We start from the raw sequence: 16991 nt of genomic DNA, 5'->3' as shown, positions 1-16991 counted from the left end.
ACAGAAAGGAGTACTTATAGTATTTGAAAGTTGGGACGAGAGAGTCGGCGATCAATCACAACGATAGAGCAAAAATTTGCACTGCCTCAGATACAGTTGCTCCCCTGGCTTTAGTGAATATTAATTCACACGCTCTACCTTGGGAGTTAGCTGAGACCGTACAAACTAGAAGGCGGCGACACATTTTAATCAAGATCTTTCATCTGATGCTTGGGCACTTTCATGAACGGAATCAAGATATAGATTGTCTAAAGTTCTGGAGAAACATACCAGGTATTCTTTTCTAGCTTCCTATGATTATAATACCCTACTTGGAATAACTTGAACCATTCACACTCTTCATTATATACTAAGTTATTTCCTATGATCTTTTCATGAAATGCTCATGTGGTTGATGGACTAGCATATCAAGCAAGATCACCTACAGCAAATGCATTGAGGGCCTCTAAGGTCAAAGACTTTCAACATTCTAGCATACTGAGCAGAGTCCTGAGGCTAGATGATGGTGAGCAAGGAGACATGATGTTTTTGGTGATTTGCCCTCGTTCTTGTTCTTCTGTGGCCCTCAAGTAGTGAAAGCCAGTGCATGGGGATAGACATGAGCATTAGATTGACCAGAACTTTGGGAAATTGTTTGTCTTCTTTGACAGCTGCAGCCTGGTCAATAGAACTGGGGACATGAGAGCGGCAGACGTGAGGTCATTGCGGCATAGTCGTCTGGACGATTCACCAAAGAGGAGCATGGCTGAGGAGACAATCTCATATATTGCAGGCTTCCTGCCTCGACTCATCGCCCGGTGCTGAATTTGCCTCTGGAGGGATGCCGAGTTAGGCGGGGCAGCTCCGGCCATTCCTGTCTCCCGACAACGGCCCCACCTAGCCCTAAGCGGGGCCGAGAATTGACCACTGCCGGCCTCCGGCTGGCCGGCAATTACGGGTCTCAGGGCTTGCAGCTTGGGCGACATCACACTCGCAGCCTGCAGAATATGCTTGCTTTACTCTTTTCTCTCTCTCTCTTCTGCCTTCCATTCCACAACCAAACACTCTTCCCCAATATCCACTTCGAGATTCATTATAACTCACTTTCTAGTCACCTCACCGCAAGGCTGTCGGTCGACCTCTCTCGGCAAACTCTCTCCTCTTCACAACCCAGCGACACCAACCGTTGAGCCTGCTCACGCTCTTTTGGGCTGGAGCTCACCCCTGCCCGGGATTCTCTGTCCTCCAAAAGCACAACATCGCCTATCTGGCGAACATGTCCGGACCGGCCATTGCCGAATTCAACATTCCGCCTTTCTCTGAGTGCTGGGCGCACTTGTACAACTTGTGCTCTCACCCTGGCGTCTCTGTCGATGTGCTTGAGCGGTACATCGTTCTCATCCGTGAGCAGACAGTTCGCTACGTCAACACACTCCCCGCGTCTGTGCAGGCTTCCAGCAAGGATCGTGCCAAGGAGGACAGTCTTTACTTCTTTACTTTGGGTACATGCGGCATGAGATTTAGCTTCCGCAGGGCAAGGAGCTCGCCGCTATGACTCTTCAGGAGGTGGCTTGGGAGGTGGCGATCAACCAGATGCAGGCTTATGGATTTCACGCCCGGTTATGTTGCAAGAATCTTCTTCGACCTTTCTGATCTTCACTGACAGAAAACAGCGGCGTCAAGCTAGGTGTCGGGAGCAGTTCTACGTTCGAGAACTGCCAGCTAAGAAGGAGAGGGAAGGTGGCTATGAACCAGTTGCAAGGTTGTCAAGCTTGTGGCTTGTGGAAGTCGCCTGGGTGGCTGGCATGGTAAGAAGATATCTTGATCTGCTTTTCTGTTGATGATGCACTTTGCTGACTCTCTTTGCGAAAACAATACTTCTTGGTCACGGCGTCCAGGTTATCATGGAGTGGTGAATGGACGGAGAGTTAGAAAATGGCGGACCGCCATACAAGAACTATTCATTGTAATATATCACTTGGTGGATTGACGAACGGCTTTTCTCATTGCGCCTTGATATCGCCATTCAATGTGACTATCGTTGGTGACCCATGCTATTACTCTGAGCCCATGGGCCCAGTGTGGCATTAGGTAGAGAGGCCTGACAGTCTTGATGAACTTGCGGGACGAGAAGGCAGGGGGGCATCAGTTCAAATAACAACAGGCTTCCCCTATAATCCATGACTTGGGACGTTATCCCGAGCAAGTCTAGCGGACAATTCACGCAACATGCATTATGGCCAACTCAGGTTTCTTTACTTAACAAAGCTAGCTGCCAACATACCCTATCTTGGGGAATATTGACCATTCCACCACGTGCTTTGTCCCCTCCACTTGGCAAAGACCTTTCTCACTGGAAGCTACCTAGGTACTGAGTATAATGCTTCAACCCTCTTTAGCTCTTCCAGGTCCCTCTTCCAAGCACGGATCTCTACACGAGTCTTGATCAGCTCGTTAATGAGCCCCCTCTGGTCCATCCCTTCCAGAGAAGGCAGACCAGTCTCCCCCTCAAACATCTTCCCATGCCGGAAACTCTCCAGACAACTATTCATTGAATGCTCATCCATCTGCCGATACCTGCTCGTCGTCTCCAGTTTCAGTCTGTTCAGCCTGAGCGTTTCCTGCCGTAAAGACGGCACGAGGTCTTGCACCTCAAATCTGGGCTGCAGCCACTGCGGATCTATCGATGCCAAATCCTTCGAAGCTTCCATGGCTGTTCTGACCCCGTCGCCGTCAAGCTTGTGGTGATTTTCGTAGTGCTGCCTGAGGGTGGAATCGTTGCGGAAGGTCTTTGGGCAGATCCAACACGAACTGCCTGGCTTTGGTGTGTGCTGACTGTGAGATTGTCCGTTAATAGGGGGGTTTCACACAGCGGTGCTATTGGGAAAGGTATTGCACTTGCTTTGTGATGTGGGTTTGCAATGACTTTTCCGAACCTATGAGTGTAGTGCAGTTGGCCCGGGGGCACTTGGTCCGTCGGCTTCCAGGCTGAAAAGACTCCTCATCACCATCGGTATCGCCAGCAGCTTGGATAGCTGGAGCCTGGGTGGTGGAAGCTGAGGCCGCGGGGGGGTTGACTGGTTCGGGAGCGCTTTCGACTGGTTCGGGGGCGGTGCCGACCTGTTCGTGAGCGGTGTTGACTGGTTTGCAAGCGGTTTCAACAGAGGATTCCAAGGCTGGGTCTACCGGCAGAGGGTTCGAGACTACTAGTGGCGCGTCGACATTGAAACCATGGTTGTCCATCGTTCTCCGCACTACTTCGAGGTACTCGGCGAAATACTCATCAGACCCAGGTTGGGGGACCAGCCTGAAAGGCATCCATGAGACACTGCCACTACTGATCATGGCTTTTGGCCTGGAAGGATTCCACTTACTGACCGGATACCTCTCTTTGTGCACGCCAGTCGTCCATCACGAACTTGGCTCGATGTAGATACTCCATTGTTGACAATGACCTGACACAAAGCATTGATGAGTGTCAGCCATCTCTCAACTAGTGCGGTAGAACTTGGGAGGTTGGAAGGTTTAGTGAGGAGAGAGGTGCTCACCAATTTTGCCTTTGCATCGTGTCAGCTTCTTTTCGATGATCACTGAAAATCGTAGATGAGGTAAGAAAGGGGAGTGTAGATTTTAACACCGCTCGCTGGCCGAGTAAGAGTGGTCGGAAATGCTGAAAAATGCAGAGATGGTTGAGTCGGGTTTCGTGTGTAGCTGTGTGAAGAAGAGACAGACGAGCAGCCAAACTGAGCAGCGAGATCAAGTTACCACATTCCTGTGGAGCAAACACACCCGCTTTGTGAGTCAACAATATCACCCAGTCGAACTATGACATCGCCTCTTCACACACAATGCAAACATACTTCCTTCATAGACACAGCTCTGGTTTAAACCCAATCGCATAATGTCATTCAATTATAAAGCTGCTGACCCTAACGCCACACAAATGCAATGCTATATACCAATCCATCACACATCATTCCCACCCCCTGATCTAGCTGGCATTGATCCTGGAGATCAGGAACTTGGGCGCCTCATCAGCAGCCTCATCAGCATAGGTGCCATGGGCAGGCAGAACAATGAGCGAGCCGTTGCAAACCAAGTCGCCGCTCTCGCAGTACACCTTGAGACGGGCGGCAGGGTAGTTGGGGATCTTTCCGTTGTTCTGCTGGTTCTTGGTCCAGCCGTAGAGGACAACACCCTTGATCTGCTCGCGGATGGTGGCGCTGCTCTGGGAGATGGCGGCACCGGCGAGGGCGGCACCCTGGCTGTAGCCACCGGCGACGATCTTGGCCTGGGGGCAGAGCGAGTTGGCGCGGATGAGGAGGCTCTTCATCTCGTTAATGGCGGCGGTGGTGGTGCCCTCGGAGAGGAGGTTGTCGAGGAGGTTGGCGGAGTAAGCACCGCCAACACCCTGGACCCAGACGTTGGCCTCGCCAAAGGCAGCGTCGAGAGCGACACCAGTTGGGCTGCCGAGAGATCCCTTTTGGCTTGGTTAGCTATGGTCGACTTCGCAAACAGACAGGACAAAACTCACAAGGTTACCACCCTCGGTGGAACCGCGGGCGTAGATGAAGATGACCTTGGGGCACGGGCCGCCATCGAGCAGTTCGTTAGCAGTCGCACCCTCACCCGACTTCCAGCCACGAGCCTCAAGGGTCTCCATGGTCTGGCGGTGAGACTCGACAAGCTCCCGGGTGCGAATCTCATCGAGAGGGCTCGGGAGAGCCGCGACGAGAGTGCCGGTGAGGGCGGCGACGGTAGCGAGGAAACGCATGTTGATGGATTTGTCGAGAGACTTTGAACGAGAAGCTGAGAGCTGACCAAAGAGGAGACTGAGTACTCAAGTGAATGAGACTCGAAAAAGGGCTGGTAATGGCTGGAGTTGAAGATCTGGAGCTGAGAGGTGCTTGGTGAGTTCAGGCAGGACGAGGAGGACAGTATCTCGACATCTTTATATCTCTGGGTTCCCCTCCCGGCCCGACACCATCGTGGTTCTCGCGGTCCGTATCCTCCGTAGTAAGACGGTGAGAAGACAGTTACAATAGTGCCAAGACCGATGGCGTCTTCCCCATGCCGTCAGGGTCCATGGGAGACAGGCATTCCCCGCATTCGCGATGCAACGCTTAGCGTCGAGCTCGGGCAGCTTGTGGCTTGCAGGGTTGCATCTTGAGGCGTTTGTTTGGGTCATTTGAACTGCCAGTAGCGGACGTTGATCCCAAATTGTACCAGAAGCCCGCCGCCGCTGTGCTGGCGCGCCGACGTATCCCAACACAAGTTCAAAAAAACCTGAAGTGTGCCAAATCAAGAACCAGCCGCATGCAAGAGCCAGGCCGTGGACGGAAGGTCCTGTGACTTTTGGTGCGGCGTCAAGTCCCGTTGGTCCGGACGAACCTGGTACACCTTCCTGGACCGTCTTGGAACACCGGCCACCGCAGTCCTCCCTCCCCGACCCCGTATCTTGACAGTTGACACTGCCGGCATCGAGTATTCGTACCTATCTTCATGTTGAGAATGCCATTGGGCAGCAAGAACAGAGTCGCAGCCATCTTGCAACGGCGCTCGGATAGCGTAGATGTGATGGGGGGTGTCCTCTTGCAGAAATCGCCGTACTGCAGGGCCGAGCACTAAATCACAGCATGTGAAAGCTGGAGAATTTGGAGAAGTCAGCAATTGAGAGTTAGCTATCTGAGTCGCTATCTGAGTCCTGACACAACTCGGCGACAAAAACCATGACTGTCTTGAGCACCGCGGACATCCGTTACAGATTTCCAAGCAAAATCCCAACAAAATGTTTTTGATGGCGGATAACTCCATCCAACTCCATATAGATAACCACCCAGATCCATTTTGAAGTGTACATTCACTCGGCACACAGTTCCCATTTGGGACTTTTACAACAGGTAAGCGGCCCCTGACCCTGGTCTCTCCAGTTCAACACCAAAAAGCTTGGCTCTCGCTGGATCTTGGGTGGGCCGAAAAGCCCTCATGGTATCTTGGCGAGCGGTACCGCAACGCGGCAGAAGCTGTTCGCTTCCCATTCTGCCTATGCTACCGTGGTCATTAACGGGATGTGTATACCTGTCAACAAGACGAGGGTTTGCGAAAATAAGCTCGCAGCGTCAATGCGATCTGTGGCACGGCGGTTCCTTTTATGAACCTTATTTCGACTTCGCTCGCTACCATACATGGAGGATAGCAAGGCGGGTAAAGGTTTTCAGCTTCATGAGCTAGTATGTTGATGGGCTCAACAAAATCACAGGAGGGCAAAGCAAGACTTGTAAGAAAGCCATACTTGATCCGTCTTTCACAATTGATAAGAACCTCTACACGTATATCAAACACTCTTGCCAACACCAGCCCAGTCCCCCAGCTGCCCAGCCAGGGACTTGATATGAACCCTGCCACCTTCCAAAACCGCCCAAAAACGACAACAAGCCCAACCTGTCTAGCGCCAAAGAATGCAAACCGCCGAGTCAGAAGTCCTCTCATCTAACGGGCCCCACAAGATCCAACCCCTTGACATTGTAGAACCGCTCCACCTCGCTGCGGAATTCCCTCAAGTGCTTGTGTGCCCACCCTCCCTCCGTCTTCCTCAACTCCCTCATGACTTGGACAGCATTGAACATGCCACCCATGTGTTCAGCCAAGAGAGCATTGCTCCGCACCCCGATGCCCCTGCGTGCGATAGTCTTCCATGTACGACCTGATAAGAGTGCGACCCATTGGTCAGGCTACCTGAAAAGAATGGGAGGTGAATGGAACTACTTGCCATGCTGTTTTGGCATCCCCCTGATCAAGTACCAAACATCCAAGACGATAAATGCAAGAGATATCAAGCGGGTGGCTCGCCATCTGTCCCGAAGCTTGCCACAAGCTCATTGTCTTGTGAAAGTGTCGAGTGGCACGTTCGTACTTGTGTTCCTTGCGATCAATAGTACCAAGTACGAAAAGTGTACTGTTGAGAGAGTTGGTAAAATGCAGAAGATTAATGGCGTGGGAGGTGCTCGACTTACTGTGCAACCAAAACGCCGTCGTGTGGTGTGCGAGCGGCGATTTGCTACATCGGCTGCTGTATCCACATTCTGGCGTCGTCGATCAGAATGTCGTCTTCTTCCTCAGCATCATCTGGATTTGCGAGTGTGCTCTTGCCCTGTATGGCCTACTCACTCTGGCATTTCCTGTGCATGTGTGAGAACGTGTCTGGTTCTGGGCAACAATAACCTCCCAATGCTAAGAATCATCCTGTCCAAGGTCCATGGAAGTTGTTAATTCATCAGCGGATGGCCCTCTGCTGTCGATGAAAAGAGATAACCCTCTGTGATTAAAGGTTGAGGTGTCTCGACCTTCTCGGCCCACGTCATGATGTCCTCGTCAGTGAGTGTTATCTCTGTCTCAACTCTCCGGCACCTTTATACCCAATCCGGTAGGTTTCCATCGCCGCTTGGAACCAATCCAACGTATTGTCGATATCCCGCTGCGTGACGCAGATAGACGAGTAAATCAATGCCATGTCCGCGAGTGCAATTGCTTTATGGTACAGGTCGTCTGTCCACTCACCCTCGGCCTCTGAGTAGTCATTAGAGTGATTGAGATGAGATGCGCAAAGGGGATCCGCCGCATCCGGTTCACCAAGAGCGAGTTTTGCATAGCCGGCGTAACACATCGTTTTGACCTCTGAAGGCTGTCCAGGGGACGTCTATTGCCAAGATTGTCATCGTGTCCCTGCCTGATTATTGGCAGGAAAGCATCGGGGTCCCAGTCTACCGTACTATATGCTCCGATCTTGAAGACATATCTATTTGCCAAGACAATTGACGACTGATCAGCTTTGTCATGTACGACAGGATAAGTAAGATAGATAGTGACGGAAGCTCACTGTTCGACGAGGCTTATCAACCGATACAAATCTTTCATCGTGACGACATTCATATCCTTGTTGTTGGAATACTCTCTCGTCAATAACCAACGCAGGGTCAGGGCATGCTTTAGATATTTTGCACAGCCATCCTGATGGTCTGGGTACAGACGCCTGTCCCTAGGGCATTCAGGAAAGGCGATAGAGAGCAAAATTGCTGCATTGCTCAACGCGGTGTGCTTTTCCGATGTTGTTAGTAAGCCCTTGAGGATATTTTGGGCAACCATATTGTCGACACAAAAGCATTGCAGATCCTCATCGCTATCTATCAGCGTGCAGGCGACAAGGTTCTCTAACGATGCCAGCAGACTGTCGGTAGAGCCGGTGTTAGTAACTCGTCCATAAAGATATCTGAGATGTCTGCATAGCGTTTCTTACCATTTCTCGTCCATTTGAATGCTGAGCAATGGATGAGGTTCCAGGAGACAGACGGGGTCAAACAGCTCCTTGGGTATGCAGGTCGGTTCTATCACCGACATGATCTTTAGGATTGTGCGGCACTGTGAACTCAAAGACTCAAACGCCAACCCCAAAACTGTTTCTGACAAACTTTCAGAAGAGGAGCGAGGAAGTGAGGAGTGTTCCAAACGGCTCTCCATGTCGGACATGTCAAAAACGCCCCGACCGAGCATACCGACAAGCTTTGGGATACGGCTGCAGTCAGCCGACAGTTTACTGCAAACAAAATCAACCAGTGTTGTAATTCTTTCATCACTCAGCCGGTCAAAATTGCTTTTATTGCGATTCTGTTCCAACAGAGCTCGAAAGGTGGCTGCGTAGGAGACTGCGCTCAAATCAACATGGAGAATGGTGTCAGTATATGCGAAGCAGGCAGGTTAAAAGGAGTCTGATGTGATGATGATTTGTCCATGACCGCCGCATCTGTTGGGAAGAAACCGGTACACCAGTCTACCGCTGTCCGCATTATCATATACTATTAGCCAGCGGCACTCTAACATATCACATTTTGCCTCAATATTAGCAACTATCCAACAACGAAAGAGAGGTCTTACTTACCCGTATTTGTTGACCAGGTTCAAGAACATGCTGCCGCTGGTTTTGAAGTCTCCCGGCTTTGCGTCGGGAAGACAGAGATGAACCGCCATAGTGTCCGAAGGTTTGAGAGAGAACATCGGCTACGTTACCCTCTGGGATCCAGAATATTGCATCCACCTCTTCTTGGGCACGAAGCATGTCGGCATACTGAAGGGTCATCATGCTCTTCCTACTGGCAGTGGCATCATTTGTGATTGTTAGGGCACGAAGGTGTTCTGCGCCGGTTTTTTTTTTTTTTTTTTTGTGTGTCAGGCTTTCTGAAGTGTTGCTCCAGCGTTTCCATGGCGCTGGGAATCTCAAACATGTACCTAAGTCTGGTGGATTGCAAAACGAAACAGGGGAGTTCTGCATCTGCGTCTGACAGTGCCACAGAGCTCTGTGGTCCGTCTCGAAAAGGTGTGAGGTTATTCGATAAGCATCTTGTGGGTACGACTTGTTGGTTTGTTGACAGGGAGTGTCTCAGAGCCGTCAACTGAAGAAGAATGTCCATCAGATGCGCAACATGCCAGCATTTCTTGGCCAAAAGTGGCAGTACTCTTACTTGTAGGGGGAAAGTGTTCTTTGGACCGATTGGGAGGATTCCGGCCCGATATATGTCAAGGACCTCTCTGAGAAAGCTGACTACATTGATGACACATTGAAGGTATGACCTTCGCATCTCTGGGCTGATCAGGTGACGTCTCCTGACATTTTTACGACAGGATTCAAGTGTGTCGAAAAATATATGGAGTGCTGAGAGAATAGGAGCTACCGCAAGAGAGTTGTGGCGTATGATCTAACAAATTTTATTAGCGACCAGTCTAGGTGGTTGGGTGCTTAACAGTATATCATAGGGGCGAGCGTACATGTAGCACTAGCTTCGCCAGATTCTCGACAAGCGAAAGATTAACTCCTGGCTCTTACTGCTCGAGGTGAAGCGCAGACTCGCCCACTGCAGCAAGATTCCAGTCAAATCCTCTTCTGACAGTGATGAACCCTGGGTGTTACTCGGAACTGCACGGTCTGCCGTACGCTCCCGATCAAGTCCCCGGATGAGTTGAATGTCGCCAGGGGTTAGGCCTTGCTCCAAGAGACCCTTTGCCAATGTCCACCGCGCTAGTACGAGGTCATCGCTGTTAGGAAAGGTCAGGAAAGATGCTCTGCCAGTATGAGTGGGGCGGGGTTCCTACTGACGTCTGCAGTAACTCCATACTGGTGACAAAATGTTGACTGCAAGGTAGGTAGGTAGGTACCTGCGATGTATACAGCTGGGAAGTCGATTACCAAGGCATGCTGATTGGCTATGTTATACAGACGCTGGGTGCCAAATGGCTTCCCGCCTTGCGTAGCGTGTGATGGCATTGTTGGAAGCACTGGCTTGCGTGACTACCGAAACAGCGTCGAGTTATGGACGGAGGATGACCAAGATTTGATCAGCTGCACGACCATCATGTCGGGGTGGTTGATCTGATGAAAGAAGGCGCAAGGGCCTGTTTGCAGTTGACAAGTCGTCCTGTGTGGGGTTACTGACCCCCCTCCTGTCAGCCACATGGCGCCAGTGTGATAAAGTTGTGGAAAGAGCGGTAACTATCCCTGGAAACAAGAAGCAACTTTAAACTTTGAACTGTCCCTGTCAGTCACGTTTGCATCCAAACTCGCAGAATCAGCAAGCCGGAATTTGCCGCCAAACATCAACCTCCCGGCTGGCCAATCCTGCACCTCATGAGACCACGCCTGGTCACGTGCAAAACCTGTAATAAAGTCAAGGCCACTTTTTCCCGAGTCGCGGTGAACTTCGATATCCACCAGCAAAAGGTAATTGGACAGCTGGTGCTGAGGATAATACTAATAACAGCCAGCAGCCCTTGCAGACATAAGTAACAAGGCCGTTTCTCTCGCGTTCGGGTATTTTGTCGTATTCGTATTCGTATCTGACAATCTCCTACACGACGGCTTTTGAGGATATATAGGCTTCGCGAAGACTTCGCTCGGAATGTCTTCTGGATACGTGGAGTATCACAAACCATAGCCCTTTGAATCTTCTGACAATGGCCCCCTTCAAAGTCGTCGTTCACCCACTCACGTCCGAGCCCACTGACAGCTCCCACAGTCCCAGCCTTACCGCGTATGAATCCGAACCTTTCTCCTCTCCCAACGCCCTAGTCTTCATCCATGGCCTGACAGCTGGGCCCCACACAACAGATCTTACACATCTGCAGGCCGCTCTCCCTTCTGAGTACTCCATCTGGGAGCTGCGTATGCGAAGCTCCTACTCTGGATGGGGGTATTCCTCCCTTGACAACGACGTCCAGGACCTCACACGACTCGTCCGCTACCTTCGTGAGGACCTCAAGATTAAAAGGATCGTTCTGATGGGCGCTAGTACTGGATGTCAGGGTGCCCTCGAGTACAACAACCATTCTAGTCAGCCTCCGCGTGTTGATGGGTACATCTTGACATCTCCTGTCTCGGACAGAGAGGCTGCCAACACCCTCTGGTCGTCCGAGGCACTGGCTGAGAGCTTGGCTGTGGCGAAAGAGTTGATAGACCAAGGAAAGGAGTGTGTTACCATGCCAAAGAAGCATGTTCCTTTTTTGCAACGCCAGTCACGGCGGCGAGATGGTGGAGCTTTGCTGCCACTGGGTAAGTGTATTTATTCTTTTATGTATCATTTGGTGTAAGATGCTCATCAAGTTACAGTGGCGCCGAAGACTACTTCGCTTCAGACATTTCAGATGAGGTTCTCGCAGACAAATTTGGCAGGGTGAACAAGCCATTGTTGATCTTGCCTGCTGAGAAGGATGAGATGGTCCCGGCATCGGTCGACAAGCAGCTGTTGTTGGAAAGGTGGAGTACGGCGGCCCCTAAGGGGGTGGTAAGTGAGCTCTCGGGGTTCATTCCTGATGCTGATCATGTTGTATCCTCTTCTGAAGCCCAAAAGTGGCTTGCCGAGAGGGTTGCCAAGTTTTTGTCCAGCATCTGATTATGCTGTCATTTTAGATATTGGCAAATATAAAGGTGGCTATGCGTTTGTTTGTTGATAAACAATGTGCTTTCAGATGGCATGTCGTTTTGTTGTGCGTTTGCAACTGTGCTGTGAATTGGTAGCCCTCGGTGTTGATACACTGGTTGACACCAAACTTTGCCCACGTCGAGGCTAGGATGGCCACCGGCAATGTCTTCTTTCACAGCCGGCGATATCAAGTCACCTTAAATCCTTCACTGAATTTCTTTCATCCTGTTCAACAGTTTGACAATCTCTTTGTCTAGTCCAATATGCCTGCGCCCTGTCCGTCAACCTTTCACTCTTCTATCACAACTTATCAAGCTACCAGTGTTGGAGAGTTCAAAAACAGTCCCTCTTTGTGCTTGAGGCGTCGGCCGGTCATCATTGAAGGCTGCTTTCTTAGGTACCTACACGGCTACACTTCGAAGCCTCGAATCCTCTCAGAGTTGTCATATTCTGACCACCTGCCACCAAGGATGAATCCAGGTGGAGATGAGAATTACAAGTATGTATCAGCAGACCTTGACGGCTACATTAGTTGCAGTATGACTGGAGCTCGAGACCTATACTGATGTTTTGCGATTTAGCTATGCTCCTCACCATGATCCTGACTGCGATCCTGACTACGATCTCTTCTACAACATGTATCCCTTGGTTCTTGTTGACCCCTGCGACGCCTTGGGAGTAGCGCCCACGAACGATGAGCCAATCGACCCCACGCCCGCTGACTTGTTGTTTTACCGACACTTCCCGATTGAAGGCCTTGTCCCACTTCTTCAAGATGAGACCCACCTCCTGAGTTCGCAAGCGGGTCAAGTCCAGGAGAAACCACACCATTCAGACCAACGACAATACCTGGGACTTGATATTCACTACCAGCAAGCTCTGGTGAATGGTGAGCAACTAAAACAAGACCCACCCTATTCACAATATGTGGGTCAGCAAACTGTTGGCCAGGAGAAAAGGCTGCGCTTGTCACCACTTCCTGACGATCAACAACCACCGCTTCCCGACGATCAACAGCCAGTTCCCAAAGATCAAAACGCACCTCACACAGCAAAGAACCAAGAAACAGTAACCATGGCCAACAACAAAGCCAAAGTCACTTGTGAAGGGTGTGGCAAGGCCCTTGGGGCTAGGAGCATGTACAATCATAAGAAAATGTAAGTGGTTTCTTTTAGATACCTAGGTACCCGGTACGGATGGACTGACGCCTGCTGGACATGTAGCTGCCGCAAGCTCAACTCCGAGGACGAGCTCGACCTGCCCAAGTGCACTCTCCCAGTTCTCGGCGGCGGCCCGGAAAAGATCTGCAACACCCTGCACCGCAGCAAAACAGCCCTCCGTGATCACCAGCAAACAAGGCATCACTATTTTGCCCCCGGCGAGGCCAGCTACGACAAGCGCATCAGCATCGATTCCAGCTACCTGACAAGACTCTCCAAGACTGTCTTGATGGCTCGGGTGCGCCTGGAGGGCGAGCAGCTGCGCGAACATGTGGACGAGCTCACGAACGACAAGGTCATTGAGAACATTGACAAACAGGTCAGAGCTGGGATGGAACTTACCAAGGAGGAGTTGGCCGAGCGGTTGATTTTAATTCGGGACGAGAGAAGAGCTCTTGATCTGGAAATTCTCACTTAAGGCCAGACAAGGAGGATGAGGCGGTGGCCGGATTGATATGGATGTGGGGATATATTGGTCACAGACAGGAGGGTTGATATTGAGCAGCACCATAAACGTATAGGAAGCGTATGTACGGACGGTACATGGTTGGGGATTTGAGAGGATGGTACAGCATCAGCTCTTGGTCAAATACAGTATTGTGTGGGATCCGAGTTCGCGGTAACATTTTCCAGTGTTTTTCTGATATGTGGCGTTGCATTGAATGTGATACAAGTAATACAAGTGGTCGGAACGCGAGGGTCCAGACCCTGCCACCTTAGAGGGCTGAGGAACAATTCCGATAACACGCTGATGAGACAAAGGTGCCTTCCCATTCAATTCGGTGGAAGGTTGAGTTCCTCCCGCCACGCACATGTGATTGTGCCTTGTGACTTACATGAAAGTCAAAAAAAAATGTATAAAGGAGGCAGCTGCGCCCTTGCACTGAGGGGGCGGGATTCAGTTTACCCTCTCCCCTCGCCCGCATCCAGATCTTCCAGACCGAAAGTCTCTCCACAGCCCGCCAAATTCGAACCAGTACCTATTTTCCCAACCTATCACCCCAAAATGCCCCTCAAAGGCTACGGCATCTGGAAAGGCACCCCCACCAAGTGGGACGGGACCGCTAAGCCCGGTCACGGCCACATCACCTTTTCAGACACCACCTCCACCCGCCTAGACGCAGCAGTCAACATCGAAAGCAAGTCTTCCGACTCCCGCCTCGTCTACTGGGTCATCCGCGACCTCCAGCCAGTCTCAGCAACCTTTACCCACTCCCTCCAGGCCCTCCCACGGGGTTTCCACCCCCAGAAGGGCACACTCGAAACCGGCAGCCTGGGCCTTGACTTCCTCCGCCTGAACCTCTTCCGCCCCCAAGATGGCATTCTTCTCTCACACAACACGCCCGGAACGAGCCACAACATCCTCGACTATCTCAACCCAATCCTGAACCAAGCTGTCGTACAAAAGGCGGACATTTACCTGTTTGGCGAGCCGTACAATGACAAGACCGGGATTCATGATATCCACATGAATCAAGGGAACTCGGGACAGTGGAAGAAGGACAATGGAATTTTTCAAGACGGCGGAATCATCCTGGCCTTTCCTGATGGTCATTGGGAGGGCATATTTCTTGCGTTTGCCGTGCAGACGTACAAGACTGATGAGCAGGGCATGCCGGTTGGCGACACGTTTGCCAAGTTGCTGGGTGGAGGAAAGCAGCCTGGTGAGGGTGATGAGGAAGAGCCGGAGCCGATTGTAGGAGATGGGATCAAGATTGAGGCTGCGTTGGTCAATCCTCATGGACCGGACCAGCAGCCTACCAGGGGAGATGGGGAGACGGTGTACTTGCTTAATCGTTCTGTGACGACGGTGGACTTGGAGGGTTGGAGGATTGTGAATGGATCGGGGCAAAGTCATGTCTTGAAAGGAGTGTCTTTGGCAGTGCAGAGCAAGAAGGGGATTGCTGTGCCCGGGGTGGCGTTGGGTAACAAGGGAGGGTCATTTCTTTGAAGGACAACGGCGGAAAACTGGTGCACCAAGTCAAGTACTCGAGAGATCAGGCTCAGAGGGAGGGAGCGCTGGTGTATTTCTTGCAGAAGTGATCAGAGCTTGAGAAGTTTGGGTGTCGACTGTCCTTGCAGACATATCCCTGGGTTTATCTTCCGGGTTAGCCTCCGCATGCTCTGTTCATGGTCAACTTGTCAAAATTCTTCCCATCGCACGGCACCTCATTGTGGCCGTGCCCTGGTAAGCACTGTGGGGGCTCTGCACTGGAAGTGTCAGTTGTTGGTGTCATTGATGGTGCCACTCGGTAAATGGTACGTGTCGGTGTCCTTCGAGGGTGGGAGATGGCCTAAGAGGACATTAGATGGAATACTGGCTCATGGCGTCAGATTGGGTCTGCCATGGAGGCATCAAGTTTTCAGTCTATAAGAATAAGGCTTTTTAGCTGCCATAGATATGTCCAGGTCCCCAACACCGCAAAGATTACCGTTCCTGCCATAGCTCAAGGGTGCCGATTAATTGTCCTCCAGCAACAATTGGGTCAGTATGGCCTGATCAGCGATCAATTTATAACCGAATTCGCCTATGAAGAGTACCAGACTCCAACTGCCCTCGGCCAGTCTCTCATGGTATGCAGTATCAATCATTACTTCTGACCGTGCATATCAACAGTACCTAATGGTTACAGGTGGTGCCACGTGCTTCAGCCGTTGTGCCTGGCCAGACTAATGCAGAGCCAGTCGCAATCCATTCCAACCATCACAACATGGTTAAATACACATCAAGGGAAGACAGCGGATACAAGACAGTATCAGGACACCTCAAGGACATGGCAAATGACGCTATCAAGCAGATTCCGCAGCGCTGGGAGGCAGAGAAAAGATCTAACGAGGGTAGTAGTCTTAGATCGCAGTTTCCGGTTTATCATAAATATTAACTCATAATTAGCATATATGAATGCCCCCAATAATGTCACATTCACCATCGGTTTCAGTCTGTCTCGAGTTGCCCAAGTAACGCATTTCGTCGGAAGGGGAGAGGAACTGGTTTAACTACACAACATACTTGGCAAAGGCCCCGAACAGCGGATAGCAGTGGTACATGGCCTCGGCGGCATGGGAAAGACATAGCTCGCCGTGGCCTATGCAAAGCAGCATCGGAACGATTATTCTGCAGTCTTCCGGGTAAATGCTTGAGACGAGGTATCCTTAAACAAGGATATTTATGGATAGCCGATCGTATCTTGTCAGCGTATCCCTCCCTCCCCTTGTCTACATTAAGAAGGCTTCAGAGGGTCGAGATCTTGACGAGACCGTACGGACGGTTAAACGGTGGTCTGACAATCGAGGGAACAGCAATTGGCTCATCATCTATGACAATTATGACAACCACATGTTGGAGAATGAGTTGGATGGGGATCAAGAAGCCGCCTCGGCAGGTTATGATATACGCCCATTCTTCCCGGATGTTTACCATAGCGCTATCCTCATCACGACATGAGCATTAAGGGTCGATCTCGGTTCCCACGTGCCACTAAAGAAGTTGAAAGTCAGATGAGGGGTCAAGAAAGCCAACTAACCATTGTTTATAGACGCTGCTGCTACCGAGTTTGCGCAAGAGCTAGACGGGCTGCCACTTGCCCTTTCGACTGCTGGGGCTTATCTCCATAACATGCCTACAACATGTGCCGAATATCTTCAGTTATATAAGAAGTCATGGCGACGTCTGCACATCACCACGCCGTCGCTCCTCTCGTACGACCGGGCCCTCTACTCGACATGGGATATCTCATACACCCAGATTGAGCGGCAAAACACAGCATCTGCAATGCTATTGCAAATATGGGCCTACTTTGACCACAAGGATCTGTGGTTAGAGCTGCTT

At 51.0% G+C, this 16991-nt stretch overlaps 9 protein-coding genes across 9 annotated transcripts; 5 read left to right on the top strand and 4 right to left on the bottom strand.

Moving 5' to 3' along the window:
- Positions 1-1255: 1255 nt before the first annotated feature.
- QC761_0000190 (uncharacterized protein) lies at positions 1256-1666 on the top strand (the record flags this gene model as incomplete). The annotated part of the gene is made up of 2 exons (XM_062871705.1): positions 1256-1481; positions 1653-1666. The coding sequence occupies 2 exons, from the start codon at positions 1256-1258 to the stop codon at positions 1664-1666; spliced, it is 240 nt and encodes a 79-aa protein (XP_062736341.1).
- A 551-nt stretch (positions 1667-2217) lies between these two features.
- On the bottom strand, positions 2218-3544 carry QC761_0000180 (uncharacterized protein; the record flags this gene model as incomplete). The annotated part of the gene is made up of 4 exons (XM_062871704.1): positions 2218-2814; positions 2882-3286; positions 3354-3434; positions 3528-3544. The coding sequence occupies 4 exons, from the start codon at positions 3542-3544 to the stop codon at positions 2340-2342; spliced, it is 978 nt and encodes a 325-aa protein (XP_062736340.1). The 3' UTR covers positions 2218-2339.
- A 426-nt stretch (positions 3545-3970) lies between these two features.
- On the bottom strand, positions 3971-5431 carry QC761_0000170 (uncharacterized protein; the record flags this gene model as incomplete). Its single annotated transcript, XM_062871703.1, has 2 exons — positions 4514-5431; positions 3971-4459 (listed from the first exon to the last, which is right to left on the bottom strand). Exons 1-2 carry the CDS (start codon positions 4751-4753, stop codon positions 3971-3973), a joined length of 729 nt encoding a protein of 242 aa, XP_062736339.1. The 5' UTR covers positions 4754-5431.
- Positions 5432-6377: 946 nt separating this feature from the next.
- On the bottom strand, positions 6378-7642 carry QC761_0000160 (uncharacterized protein; the record flags this gene model as incomplete). Its single annotated transcript, XM_062871702.1, has 2 exons — positions 6378-6682; positions 7387-7642. The coding sequence occupies 2 exons, from the start codon at positions 7640-7642 to the stop codon at positions 6465-6467; spliced, it is 474 nt and encodes a 157-aa protein (XP_062736338.1). The 3' UTR covers positions 6378-6464.
- A 209-nt stretch (positions 7643-7851) lies between these two features.
- On the bottom strand, positions 7852-10576 carry QC761_0000150 (uncharacterized protein; the record flags this gene model as incomplete). The annotated part of the gene is given in 5 exon segments (XM_062871701.1): positions 7852-8203; positions 8273-8683; positions 8695-8828; positions 8912-9725; positions 9796-10576. The coding sequence occupies 4 exon segments, from the start codon at positions 9299-9301 to the stop codon at positions 7852-7854; spliced, it is 1287 nt and encodes a 428-aa protein (XP_062736337.1). The 5' UTR covers positions 9302-9725; positions 9796-10576.
- A 167-nt stretch (positions 10577-10743) lies between these two features.
- Positions 10744-11912, top strand: QC761_0000140 (uncharacterized protein; the record flags this gene model as incomplete). The annotated part of the gene is made up of 2 exons (XM_062871700.1): positions 10744-11572; positions 11641-11912. Exons 1-2 carry the CDS (start codon positions 10978-10980, stop codon positions 11910-11912), a joined length of 867 nt encoding a protein of 288 aa, XP_062736336.1. The 5' UTR covers positions 10744-10977.
- A 365-nt stretch (positions 11913-12277) lies between these two features.
- QC761_0000130 (uncharacterized protein) lies at positions 12278-13580 on the top strand (the record flags this gene model as incomplete). Its single annotated transcript, XM_062871699.1, has 3 exons — positions 12278-12441; positions 12524-13099; positions 13166-13580. The coding sequence occupies exons 1-3, from the start codon at positions 12413-12415 to the stop codon at positions 13578-13580; spliced, it is 1020 nt and encodes a 339-aa protein (XP_062736335.1). The 5' UTR covers positions 12278-12412.
- Positions 13581-13913: 333 nt separating this feature from the next.
- Positions 13914-15113, top strand: QC761_0000120 (uncharacterized protein; the record flags this gene model as incomplete). The annotated part of the gene is made up of 1 exon (XM_062871698.1): positions 13914-15113. The coding sequence occupies one exon, from the start codon at positions 13914-13916 to the stop codon at positions 15111-15113; it is 1200 nt and encodes a 399-aa protein (XP_062736334.1).
- A 395-nt stretch (positions 15114-15508) lies between these two features.
- QC761_0000110 (uncharacterized protein) lies at positions 15509-16044 on the top strand (the record flags this gene model as incomplete). Its single annotated transcript, XM_062871697.1, has 2 exons — positions 15509-15736; positions 15796-16044. 2 exons carry the CDS (start codon positions 15509-15511, stop codon positions 16042-16044), a joined length of 477 nt encoding a protein of 158 aa, XP_062736333.1.
- Positions 16045-16991: the final 947 nt, after the last annotated feature.

This window comes from Podospora bellae-mahoneyi (genome assembly GCF_035222275.1).
Source record: "Podospora bellae-mahoneyi strain CBS 112042 chromosome 1 map unlocalized CBS112042p_1, whole genome shotgun sequence".
In the NCBI taxonomy this organism is placed as follows: Eukaryota; Fungi; Ascomycota; class Sordariomycetes; order Sordariales; family Podosporaceae; genus Podospora; species Podospora bellae-mahoneyi.
This window is presented reverse-complemented; position numbering and strand designations above follow the sequence as displayed.